Source organism: Strongylocentrotus purpuratus, unplaced genomic scaffold, assembly GCF_000002235.5.
Source record: "Strongylocentrotus purpuratus isolate Spur 01 unplaced genomic scaffold, Spur_5.0 spur5_scaffold_13, whole genome shotgun sequence".
In the NCBI taxonomy this organism is placed as follows: domain Eukaryota; kingdom Metazoa; phylum Echinodermata; class Echinoidea; order Camarodonta; family Strongylocentrotidae; genus Strongylocentrotus; species Strongylocentrotus purpuratus.
The window spans coordinates 2,963,616-2,976,779 of NW_022145598.1; the positions used below are offsets into that span (position 1 = coordinate 2,963,616).

Here is a 13,164-nt window from a genome sequence, read left to right on the forward strand (position 1 = left end):
ATGGCTCTCTCACTCCCCTTCCCTCTTGCTCCCCCCTCTCTTTCTCTCTCTCTCTCTCTCTCCCTCCCTCCGTTCGTACAACGAAAAATGATTTAAAAAATGTCCAAAGAATCATTTATACATTCGCCTATTTATTAAATATTCTTTGCATAGAATGATTCTGATATAAAGTTAATGCAGATCAGATCAATATACCTGTTTACTCATGGTTTTCAATACATGCATGTCACTCCCAAGCACCCTTGGTTACCACCAACTATTTGATTCACCCGTTACTCACAATGACATCACTTTGGAAGAACCATTTGCATAAATTCGTTGTTGCTATGCCGGGCAAAACTATTGAAGCTTTTTAGTCGGCAAAAGAACATTTATTAAAAAAGTAAGACGAGTTTCGTTAACAAGTTTCGTTAACATATATTTTATCCTTTAGTAAATTGTAGTACATGTATATTATTTCTTTGGATAAGAGCATTTTCTAGAAAAAGAAGATTAATACATTTATAATATAAATTATTTGTCCTTTACCATATTTGTGTATGCTTATTTCATCTCGTCGCATGCTTTTAATATCATAAACTTCGATTTCAGAAATCTCTACAATCTTTATAAAGTATTTACATTTTCTTCTATAAAATATTTACACAATGAAATTTGTTATAAATATAATAGACGTTGACGGTTTTGAATGACATTTCGAAATTTAAAAACCAAATACTTATCAACGTTTCATTAATTCATGTATGATAATAATTAATACATTGTATAAATAACTTCAACTCACAGAAGCGATAAATTTGATACCAGCATGCATCAGTTATGAATTGCGAGAAAAGAAAAATCTTGAAAAATGGCAGTTTGATAATCATATGGCAAACTGCAATTCAGATTAAAGAAAAAGAGGGGTTCAGTAAACATTATTCTTCTGAAATTTTATTTATTACCTTTTTTCTATAAAACCATATGTTTAAATGTTAAATTGTCATTGTAATACAATACAAGTTGTGTTTGATAATATTGCAATGACGATACCAAAATACAGTTTGCCTTTCATTTCGACCGGACTACTTTCAAATTGCTATGCCTCTCGAGAAATTTGAAAACCTAGCACCCACTGCTGCTTATAATTATTTTATTTCATTTGTATATTGTTGTCAGTATGGACGCAAAAAATGGGGCAGGGTATACAATTATTTCCCCAGGCCTACATACTGGATACGCGAATACCTTTCTTTCTGCGCATTGTATAATATTATTTAACAGACATAATGACTACTATAATATAGGAATAGAATCAATAATTGTTTTCAGAATGCCACGGTGGTCATTGAACACGACATTGTGACGTCGTGACGTTACATGACGACCGTAGTCGAGTATGTTCGGACAGAGCGAGTACGATCTCGAGCTTCCTTCGATCGTAGTACTGTGGTTCGTCGTCTCTCGTCCTTGTCATCCCTGATAAGACAAACATAATGTAAAGACGTTTTACACTTAATGAAGAAAAGTTATATGTATTTGCTTTTTTATGATTCACTGTCAGAAAAATGATGATTGTATTTATATTACTATTGTTATCGATAAAATGTGTACTTATTATGAATGCTGAGGAAAATCAAATCAAATCAAAAATCAAATCAAATAATCTACAAGCACTGACTCTACATTGGCACTTCACCACAATTCCAAAGGCCTTGAGCAGAGCCTAGATATGTCAGTCTCTGGCTCGGCTAAAGTACGGAGCCTATATTAGTCGAATATTGCATACGCTGTTACACATAACGACTGACAAGGGTTTGTGCATGTTCACTAACCTATACATGCTAATATTAACAGGACTCGATTTCATGGATGCTCATCTGGCGGCCATTTTTGTATTTGTCCAAAATGGTAGCGCCCGTCAAAAATCAAAATGTATGATTTGGTCGACATCTGGGCCAAATTCGATGCTTTTAGAACAAGCTGCACCAAACTGCCCCTACATATTGCCCTAAAATCCCCCGACTGTAGTGACATTTAAGAAATGAAGAAAGAATAGTTTGTTCACCTCCAGATTTCTAGGATTGTCTTATTCTTTTTCCTCTGTTCTTCTGTGATTGGGTAGAATGCTAGGGCGATGAAACCCAGGACGGTGCAGCCCATAGGCACGGCTGAGACGAGGATACGGAGAGTTAACTGGACAGATTCGGGTTGAGCACACGCCCCTGATTCGTAGCCAGATGCCCTTCAATGTGAAATAAACAAACAATCATCAAAAAGTATTTAAAAACTAGGAAATATAATAACATTTAAAACACATAATATATCTAAACTAAAATTTCATTGGTCTCTCGTCACAATGGTAAAAGTTCCTGATGTTCTGTGTCTCTTGGTTCTGCGTTCAAACGGTGCTAAGTCCATCGATCCCACTTTCTGGCGCTGTTGTGAGAAAGTGGCCCAGTGGTAGAGCAGTGGTCTTGCAACCGAGCGGTGCAGGGTTCGAAACCAAGTCAATATGCTCGTGCCCTGTGGTAAGCCATTAATCCTCCTTACCAAGTCCTTTAGAGAGGATTTAAATCCGTCAGCCCCATGGTAGTTTACTTACAAACTAAGTATATAAACAGTTACATACTTTCTTAGCAGTCAGGTCAAACAATCATCAACCAATCTTTATTCATATTAGTCTTCCGTTTGATTCGTCTTTAATTACTCATCGGTCTGATGAAACCTAACCCCAAACAGGGGAAATCAACGAAAACAGAATGCATGGACCACCTCCCCCACCCCACCCCCTTCTTATCAGCAGCCTTGTAAATTTGCAATTCGTATTCTACACCCCCCCCCTCCATCGTTCCAGCGCCCCCTCGACTGACGGAAGAACGCTACGCCACTGTTAGGTTCAGTGTGAAGGTTTATTACCGTCTAGTCTTCAACCAGCTCGTCTACTCCCCAAATGGTATATTGCTCATTTAGTCCATGGAGTTACTAACCTTAGGCTAGCAACTCCATGATAGAACCAAGAGACACATAACCAATTGAACTTGAACCATTGTGACGTAAGACCAATGACATTTTTGTTTGAATATATTTAATATGTGTTTTACATTTTTGTAAATTTAGTAACTTCGTGTTTAGTCTAATTTCCATTCGGTCTAATTCCGAGTATCCATATGGTCAAATAATCGTTTAATCATATTTAATAATAATCATCAAATGATTGTTACACCTTATGGGTGGTAGACGAAATTGGCATTAGACAAACTGGGAAATAGACTAACTGATCCTTAAACTAAATGAACAATAGACCTAATGGTAGTAGAATAATCGGTCATTAGACCATATGATAAATAGACGAAATGATTATTAATCCATGTGGATAGTAGAGGGCTGGGTGTAGACCAAATGGGAGTAGACTAAGTGGGTAAAAGACGAACTGGTTGTAGACCGAACGGCAATTCACCAAGATGAAGCAGGCCCCCCCCCCCCCACTCAGTGTTATTTAGGGTACGCATATGCGTGTTCCCAGCACCCCCTCCCCCCCCCCCTTCAGCATAGGTCCGGTGTGTAAAGTTAATACGGGTAGACCTTTTTCTTTTGTTATACGAGCATTTTCAGCACCCCCCCCCCCCTTTCAACATAAGTCCGGTGTGTAAAATCAATACGGGTAGACCTTTTATTTTATTACGAGCCGGAGATTTTGGGAACACCCAGGCGCGGATCCAGGATTTCTTAGGGGGGGGGGGCCCAAATTTGAAATCATGCGAGCCAAATATTGGTACGTTATGGTGACCAGCAGTGACGTATTTGGGGGGGGGGGGTGGGTGCAGGGAGGGGCGAGTTTCCCCCTCCCTCCTCCGCGAAGCGCGGAAGCTTTGACATTTCAATAAATTATTAGAGAAAGAAGACGATTCGTTGTACCGTTCCCAAATATAATCCTCGTCTGAATTATGTTTCCTCACCTCCCACGCGAAGCGCGGAAGCTTTTACGTTTCATTAAGAGAAAGAAGACGATTCGTTGTGTCGTTATCGACTCTTAATCTTCGTCTAAATTCAGTTCCCCCCCCCTCCCGCGCAAAGCGCGGAAGCTTTTACGTTTTATTAAATCATTGGCGAAAGAAGACAATTCGTTGTAGGCCTACCGTTATTACTTTTAATCCTCGTCTAATTTCATCTTCCCCCTCCCGCGCGAAGCGCGGAAGCTTTTACGTTTCATTAAATCATTAGAGAAAGCAGACGATTCGTACCGTTCTCGACTCTTAATCTTTGTCTGAATTTCAAAAATGTTCTTCGTCTACTCCCTTTTCTTCCTACGTCCTTTTCCTTTTCACTCCTCTCTTTTTTGGCCGGCGTTTTGGGGCCCCCCTCTGTGAATATAATGCATTTAAACGCAACGAATTTTCTTTTGGACCAATAAAATTGAATTTAAGAGTTCAATATTGTACCCCCAACAAATCTGAAACAAATATAGATATGTGACTCAAAGTGATATACCGGTTTTTTACCGATATACCTGATAATAATATAATATGTAAAACATGGGAAAAAAACTGTATTTATTGTTAGGGTTAGGGTTCGAGTTAGGTTAATACGGACCTTGGTTTCCTAGGGTAACGCAGGGGCCCGGTGTCCTAGGGTAACGCGGGGCCCGGTGTCCTAGGGTTAGGGTTAGAGTTAGGGTAACGCAGACCCTAGTGCTAGGAACCAATAATTGCTTGACTTTGTAAAAGGCATCAAATTAAAACAGCAAATTTAGGGGCGAAATTACCAAAAAAGCTGGGGCGAGCTGACCAAGAATCCCAAAATCGACAACAAAAAAAATTGGGGGGGGGGGGGGGGGAGGGGGACATGACCAATTGAGGGCGACTTTGTAATGGGGCGGACCGACATTGGGCGACCTGAAATGGAACCGCCTGTATAGCCTACCAGGCTCACCTAAAATTCTTGCGTTCGCATTGTTTCCTTCTTCCTCTCCCAACCTCCCTTTCTACGCCTTTGATTTCATACACTCATTATGCTACCAGCAAAAGTTTAAGGAATAAAGCGACAGTCGAGTTCAAGTAAAAAGATTGGAGCTTTGCGTCGCGTGATTCTTTTCATTTGTTTTGATTGGCGTGTTGAGGTCAAGAGATATCTCGACCCTTTATGGTGGCTCCAATTCGAGCTCAAGGCTATGAGTGTGTAATCGTAGACACCTCTAGTATAGAAAGCTCGAAACAATATATATAATCTACTTGTTAACATGTAGTTCAAGTGAACAAGTGAACAGGCGCGGATCCAGGATTTCTTAGGGGGGGGGGGGCCCAAATTTGAAATTATGCGAGCCAAATATTGGTACGTTATGGTGACCAGCAGTGACGTAATTGGGGGGGGGGGTGGGTGCAGGGAGGAGCAAGTTTCCCCCTCCCTCCTCCGGGAAGCGCGGAAGCTTTGACATTTCAATAAATTATTAGAGAAAGAAGACGATTCGTTGTACCGTTCCCAAATATAATCCTCGTCTGAATTATGTTTCCTCACCTCCCGCGCAAAGTGCGGAAGCTTTTACGTTTCATTAAGAGAATGAAGACGATTCGTTGTGTCGTTATCGACTCTTAATCTTCGTCTAAATTCAGTTTCCCCCCTCCCGCGCAAAGCGCGGAAGCTTTTACGTTTCATTAAATCATTAGACAAAGCAGACGATTCGTACCGTTTTCGACTCTTAATCTTTGTCTGAATTTCAAAAATGTTCTTTGTTTACTCCCTTTTCTTCCTACGTCCTTTTCCTTTTCACTCCTTTCTTTTTTGGCCGGCGTTTTTTTGGGGGACCACCCCACCGCCCCCCCCCCTCCCCCCTGGCTACGCGCCTGCGGTCAGATGAACATTATGTTGATACCTTGTCTGCCCCCGGAACTCAGGGGTTTAAAGGCACACTGCACTACTTGTAGCTACTTGCGCCCTCTATATAACAAACAATGCGTAATCGGTGACCATTGGTCCCCCATGATCCTCTTTTTCTTATGTTAACTGAGAGCTGAGTTGATGAGATAACCACCTGTTCAGTGACCTTGCAGGGCGGTCTAATCCCTCCTGTAAACTATGGCAGATAAGCTTTAAGGCAATAATTTACGGTCAGATTAGCATTCAGGGGTCCGCCTTTGGGCCCTAGGCGGGTCCAGGGAGCAGAGCCCCGGAAGTTTAGGGGTTTTAGGAATTTTATTAAGGTCAGATGAGCATTGTTTTGATACCTAATTGTGACACTGGCAGGTCACTAATTGGCGTGGGGTTCAGGGGGCGGAGCCCCCGGAATCTCAAGGGTTTTAGGCACTCAATTACGGTCAGATGAGTATCAAGAGGCCCGCCCGTTAGGGCTCTTGGTTAGGGTCAGGGGGCAAAGCCCCCGGAAGCTCAGGGGTTTTAGGCGTTTAATTACTGTCAGATGAGCATCTAAGGGCCCACCTTAGGGCCCTAGGTGGAACCCAAGGGGCAGAGCCCTCGTGGTTTTAGGCATTTAATTTAATCATGGTCAGATGAGCAAATTTTGATACCTCATTATAATGTGACACTGGCATTTAACTATTTTTTCTTTCTTGCTCTCTTTCTTCGAGGATCCCGATCCCCGCCGTTCCGCGGGCCGTGACATGTAGGCATCTCAAGAAGCATTTTCTTGCCTGGCTATAAATTTAGGAATTTGTCATTTTCCAACAAACGCATAAAAAAGTACAATTTACTTAAAAGTGAGGAAAAATTGGGGAAAATTATGTCAATTCTGCATTATTTGTAAACCACCGTTATGGAATTAGAAAAAAAAAAACACGTTTGAATTTGATTTCCCCAAAGCCCCCCTCCCCTATCAGTACGTCAGTGCCCCCCCCCCCGATTTACACCTTGTTGACGAGAAAATTACAACTGATATCCCTTACCTTTCTTCATTCTCTGTTTGTTCTTTCCCTTTCTCTCCTCTTTCCCTTTCCCTTCCCTTCCTTCTCTCTCTTTTAGGTTTGCTGGGGGGGGGGGGGGCAAGGTCATTTTGGCCCCCACTCCGCTCCACACATTGTTGACTGATCTCCCCTTCTTTTCTTCTTCCTCTTTTTTGTTCCCTTTTAGCTCTCCTCTTTTCCTTTTCCTTCCTTCTCTCTTTGTTTAGCGGGGACGGGGGGGGGGGGAGGCAAGGGCCTTTTGCCTCCCCTCGATCCACAACTTGTTGGCGGGAAAATTGCAACTGATATCCCCCTTCTTTTCTTTTCTTCTTCCTCTTTTTCCTTCCCTTTATCTCCTATTTTCCTTTTTTCTTTCCCTTTCCTTCCTTCTCTTTTATTTTTTGATTGGAGGGGGAAGGTTGGTCCTTCCCCCCCCCCCCCCCCCGATCTCCTTCTTCCCTCTCTTCTTTTCTTCTTCCTCTTTTTTCCCCTTTCTCTCCTCTTTCCCTTTCCCTTCTTTTCCTTTTCTCTCTCTCTCCTTTTTTTCCCTTTTTTTTGCGGGGGGGGGGGGGGGCCAAGGCCCGCTCGCCCCCCCCCCTGGATCCGCGCCTGTGCGGTCCTTCCGATCCCTGGGGGGCCGGGGAAGCAAGACGATTTCTCGAACGAGCTGACTTACCCCAGGGCTAAGGTAGAGACAGCGAGTGCGCAGCCGGCTCCCATCTTGGTAAACATGACGAAAAACGAATAAAAAACTGCTTCGTACGTGCTCCCTGTCTTGATGACGAAGTCGTCAATGACATCGGGAACCATCGACCTAGAGAAAGAAGAGATATGGTAATAATAATAATAATGATAATAATAGTAAACATTTGTAATGCGCCATGTCTGTCGTAATTGACACTCTTGGCGCAATTATGGGTATACATCTATGTATGCTATAATTGGTTTGAATGGTATACTTGTGGGTATATATCTTTGAAGAAATTCAAGGAAAGAAATCAAAATACATAATAATATGATATAATTATGATCTTTTTTACCCAGTATAACTCCATCTGCACATCTTCACTAATAATGATAAAATAATGATAATAATAATTACAATAATAATAATAAAAAATTCCACAAATTCTTTTTCATTTCTTTGTTTAAACAAAATAATGATCCTACATGTTTGGATTCTAATCGATTGTGGATTTATAAATCCAGTGGTTTGTAACCTACCATGGTACAAGCATGACGACTGCTACGGCATTCCCAGCTAACACACAGAATAAATACAGAGCCCATGTATTGCCGGGTGGTAGGAAAGCATGTCCAAAGAACATCGGGATGTTTGCCTATGTTTGGGATAATAATACTGATAATGATACTACTACTACTACTACTACTAATACTACTACTACTACTACTACTACTTTGATTACTACTAGAGAACAGAAAATAATAATAATAATATGGAATAATAATAGAGAACAGAAAATAATAATCATAATAATATGGAATAATAATAGAGGACAGAAAATAATAATAATAATAATCATATGGAATAATGATAGAGGACATAAAATAATAATAATAATAATATGGAATAATGATAGAGAACAGAAAATAATAATCATAATAATATGGAATAATGATATAGGACAGAAAATAATAATCATAATATGAAATAATAATAGAGGACAGAATTCAAGGATATTAATTGGTGTGGGGGGGGGGGGGGGGGGGGAGGGGGGAGGAGCCCAGTGCAATTATAAACTGTAATGCTTCCGTTTAATAATTGCTAATGCACACTCTGATTTTAAGAATCTGCATGTTAAAGATTTCATTACTTTTTACGTGTAGAATTAACAAAAATGAATTTCAGGTTGGTTTCACCATGCTAACAATTGATGGAGTTTGATGAAGCCCTCCTGGTAAACAAGATTATACGATATTATTCGTTTTTCTGGGGGAAATAGGCGTGCATTTACATATGCTGCATATAGTTAGCCCCTACAACAATCTGATGGGCATTGTAATGCATTTTTATCAGATTTTTTTCAATTAAATATAGTAGTCTGATAATGAAGATGAAGACAAATATATCAACATTTTTATCTTTTTCAAAACTAAATAATACCTGATATCAATAAAATATATTAATTATATCGATAAACTCACCAATGTTCCAACGAAGAGGGCGGCTTTCTTTCCGAATTTCTTTAAGAATAACTGCCACAGAGGCATAAGGGCGAATCCGAAGAACTGAAATGGGAAATAACGGAGGAAAAGATAAGTACATAGCCGACGGAGGTATATGATAAGAAAGTCATTTCACGACATATCCATGTATATCATGTTGATTTGGCTTTGGGTCTTAAGCGAGTCTTTACGGGCCTATAGTCTTACGGCCATAGTCTCATCCTGTGTTCCGCGGGGTCCCTGTCCACGCAATAAAGTAGATGCTAAAATTTCAAATTTCAAATTTTAGCACCCATACTCTTTAAACTATAATCAATTCAATTCAAATTAACATTTATTTTCTTCCATTCAATTTGACAACATATTTGACAATTGTTCAAACAATACAATTTATACTTAGGAACATAATACTTGTATTACAAGGAAGAAGGCGCAAAACCCGGTAAGCAGTAGGCATGTGAGAGGAAAATATATGTCAATATATGTAAAAATATGTGTACATATATGTAAATATATGTTAATTTATGTTAATATATTATGTACATATATGTAAATCCCTGTCAATTCAAGTCAATTGCTCAGTGCGTAGACATAGGGTTTCCCATCAATAGAAATCATGGAAAAGGTGATAAAGACATGACCTTTGACACGATACACTTACGATGATGACGATGATAAAGTTTTGATAGGTTTCTTCTTTCATCGCATATTTGATGAACAGTGCGTAATTTCCCTGGATTGTCTGTTAAAAAAGAAGAATAGAATTAAAAGATAGATAGAAAAAGGTTTATAACAAACCAAAACTGTAAATCTAAGCATATCAGGAGCTCTTGTAGCGCAGTAAAATATATACCTAATGTTGGATGGCTTCTGCGCTCTATAAATGTATTATTATTATTATTATTATTATTATTATTATTATTATTATTATTATTATTATTATTATTATTATTTAAAACATTTATGGCTTTCGCTGTCATTTAGATATATATTTTTAGAGATTCAAATATAATAACGTAATTTATTTAAAAGTCAAAAGGATTACGAACCTATATGTCAAAATGACGTTCTTATGGATTTTTCATTTTATTTATTTTTAAAGTTCTGAATACATAATAAAATCAGTATACATTAAAACATACATGAAGAAATTTATTTTAAACAGAACTTGCCAGGGCTCCAAGGTAAGCAAGTATTAATGCCTTGTGAGTCCTGACAATTGAGTACATGTACAGGCAAAATCAATAAATTAGGGGGTTCCTGGTGATCAAAGTATAGCAAAGATAATTGATAATGATATTGATTATGTTTGTTGACGCCGTAAACTTCAGGTATTGGAGGTGCTGCCTCCATCTCTGATTCATTTAAAGTGTTAACACAATGTAGAAATACACCAAATGCTTTATTGTTAAAGTTTCACGATTAAAATAACATGAAATAATTTGCAGAGAGCTACATTTACGACGAAGTGCTGTTTAATACTTTCACAATCTGCTAGTATACTAACTTCGGTGTAAAGGAGATTCATACGTGTGCTCATCGACTTCGTTTTTATCACTAAATGGGGGGGGGGGGGGGGGGGGGGGTAGTGGTATAATGGTTGAAACACCTCTATTAAAAAGAAAACCTGTCTTGAATTTATTTGTCATATTTAATGACCCTTTTCATTCCCTCTTGTCCCTCTTCCCGCTTCTCAAGCATTTCTTTCTGCACCTCGTAGGTATAAAAAAACACTCAGTAACATTGCCTCAGATTCTGAAACAAAATCCTGGATTTCCCTCATAATTATAAACCTTTAGGTCAGTCAGGAATCCCATGACTTTTACAAGCCGGTCGCCTGTCTGATTATCAAGATATTTATGATTGGAAATCGAAATTTAATCTTTCATTTTCCTAACGGTTTTTATAAACACTACAGTCTATTGGGGGAAATGAATATGGTAAAACCGGTTACTCATTTTTTTTTTTGAGGCACTTCATGATCATTTTGATGCGCAATTTGTTGGGGGCTTCAATATTACACCATATCACAGACACTCATGACACGCAGGGTCATGTATCTCAGATTTAACATTGTTAAAGGATGCCTTTAAAATGATCGGATGACGCCTAAATACAAGTATAAAGTTCCTTACCATGACCGATAGGAGAAGACACAAGAATGAAAACATCAGTGTGAGGTAGGGTTTGAAAGTCAAAACCATTCGCAATCCCTTAAAGAAGTTCTGCTCCTCTTCGTTATCTTTCTTCTTAACTGACAAAAAATGAGAAGAAGCGATACGTTATGTTGTTGCATGGGGATGGATGGGATCGATGAATGGACGGAGAGATATACAATTATGATGAGAGAGAGAGGGAGGAGGATGCATGAGGAAGAACAACAAAAACAACCACAACAACACAGAAAAAGAAGAAGATGAAGAAGATGAATAAGAAGATAAAGAGAAAGAAGAAGAAGAAGGAGAAGAAGAAGGAGAAGAAGAAGAAGAAGAAGAAGAAGAAGAAGAAGAAGGAGAAGGAGGAGAAGAAGAAGAAGAAGAAGAAGAAGAAGAAGAAGAAGAAGAAGAAGAAGAAGAAGAAGATGTAAAAGGAGGACAAGAAGAAAAAGACGAGAGGGAGCAGAGAGAGAGGGGGGAATTGACGTATGCAGACAGATGTAGACAGAGCTTTCTCTATCTCACTCTCTCTCTCTCTCTCTCTCTCTCGCTTAACATCTTCGCTTTAAATAAGCTATAATTAGAAACAGTTTCAAAATACTTCGAGCTGACTATATAATTGATCGCTAACCTCAAACCATAAGGATAGTTCACGCTAACATCTGGATGAGAATATTTACTGCAAAAAAATCATAATCTTCAGGAACTTTCTCGGCCCATGTATAATAAAGATTAAAACTAGATTGAAACGTCTAACCAATCCCATTTTTACTAGGGAGATGGGAGCTTTAGTTTCCGATTGATTGACGGACTTGCTATCAATGAATCGAGGTTAATCTCAACTCTTCGTCAGACGGGACCCTGATCGCAATTAGCTCGGCATAATTTCATTTTATATCTTTTTCTCTTCTTTTCGCATCACTTACTTTTCTTTTCTGTAGTTCCAATTAAAGTGCAAGAGGCACTCACCAACAGGACTGCACAAAGGCATAATGCACCAACACTGTAACCCCTCTCCTGAAATGATAATATTCATCACAAAAAATCACAGAATTAGTCATAATTTTAGTCATATACATTTTATAGAAATGGAGAGAAAGAGAAAGTGATTAGAGATAGAGAAAGGTTTGAGTGATAGAGGGATGGACTGAGAAAGAATTTAGAGAGACAGACGGACGAAGATGAGAGAAGGAGAGGGAGGGAGGGAGAGAGAGAGATGGAGAGAGGGGGAGTAAGAGGTTTGAGTGAATAAATAAAAAGACAAACAAATGTAATACATGTAAATCTAGGCCTTATAATTATTAAAAGGTGCTTTTTTCCAATAGAGACGCCGTTGCAACGCGATGGTGCACGAGAAGTCGCGGTAGGAAACAGTTATCGGATCGGTCGAAACTAGTATGAGAAAGAGAGAGAGAGAGAGAGAGAGCGAGAGAAAGAGAGACAGAGACAGACAGACAGACAGACAGAGAGGCAGAGACAGGCAGAGACAGACAGAGACAGACAGACAAACAGAAAGACAGAGACAGACAGACAGATGAGAGAGTGGTGTTGTTTCGAGAGAGAATGAAACAAGCAAGTGCGATAGGGGATATGGCATTTGGATAAAGAAATAAAGGGAAAGCTAGGAAGAGATATATAGAGAAAGAACCTTTCATAGATAAAGGAAAAAAGACTGAAAACCTTCAAACCCAATCAATTCCATTTAATTTGGTACTTTTTCTTTACACATGTAGTTACAAAGCGCTGCACAAAGTGCTCCACGTGTTTTTATCACTTACAATAAAGTAATAGTTCAAAATACATCCAATCCAAGGTCCTGTCACAAATAAAATGTCATTTAGTTTCTTAAAGAAGTTTCTAAATTACATTCTGATTGAGATGGGATTCTGATGATATTTATATCATCGGACCATAGGAAAAAACACTTAAAACGTAATACAAATTTATCC

At 39.0% G+C, this 13,164-nt stretch overlaps 1 protein-coding gene across 2 annotated transcripts in view; it reads right to left on the bottom strand.

The window, feature by feature from the left end:
• Positions 1–111: 111 nt before the first annotated feature.
• The window catches only part of LOC582692 (sodium-dependent lysophosphatidylcholine symporter 1), a 22,938-nt gene continuing 9,885 nt past the window's right edge, over positions 112–13,164 (bottom strand). For both annotated transcript variants that reach the window (XM_030982714.1, XM_030982715.1), the window contains exons 7-14: positions 12,142–12,232; positions 11,195–11,313; positions 9,721–9,801; positions 9,039–9,122; positions 8,097–8,212; positions 7,549–7,686; positions 2,048–2,224; positions 112–1,458 (exon numbers count right to left, since the gene is read on the bottom strand). In XM_030982714.1, coding sequence (XP_030838574.1) covers positions 1,356–1,458; positions 2,048–2,224; positions 7,549–7,686; positions 8,097–8,212; positions 9,039–9,122; positions 9,721–9,801; positions 11,195–11,313; positions 12,142–12,232 — 909 coding nt within the window. In that variant the 3' untranslated portion in view covers positions 112–1,355. The remainder of the gene's footprint in view (positions 1,459–2,047; positions 2,225–7,548; positions 7,687–8,096; positions 8,213–9,038; positions 9,123–9,720; positions 9,802–11,194; positions 11,314–12,141; positions 12,233–13,164) is intronic.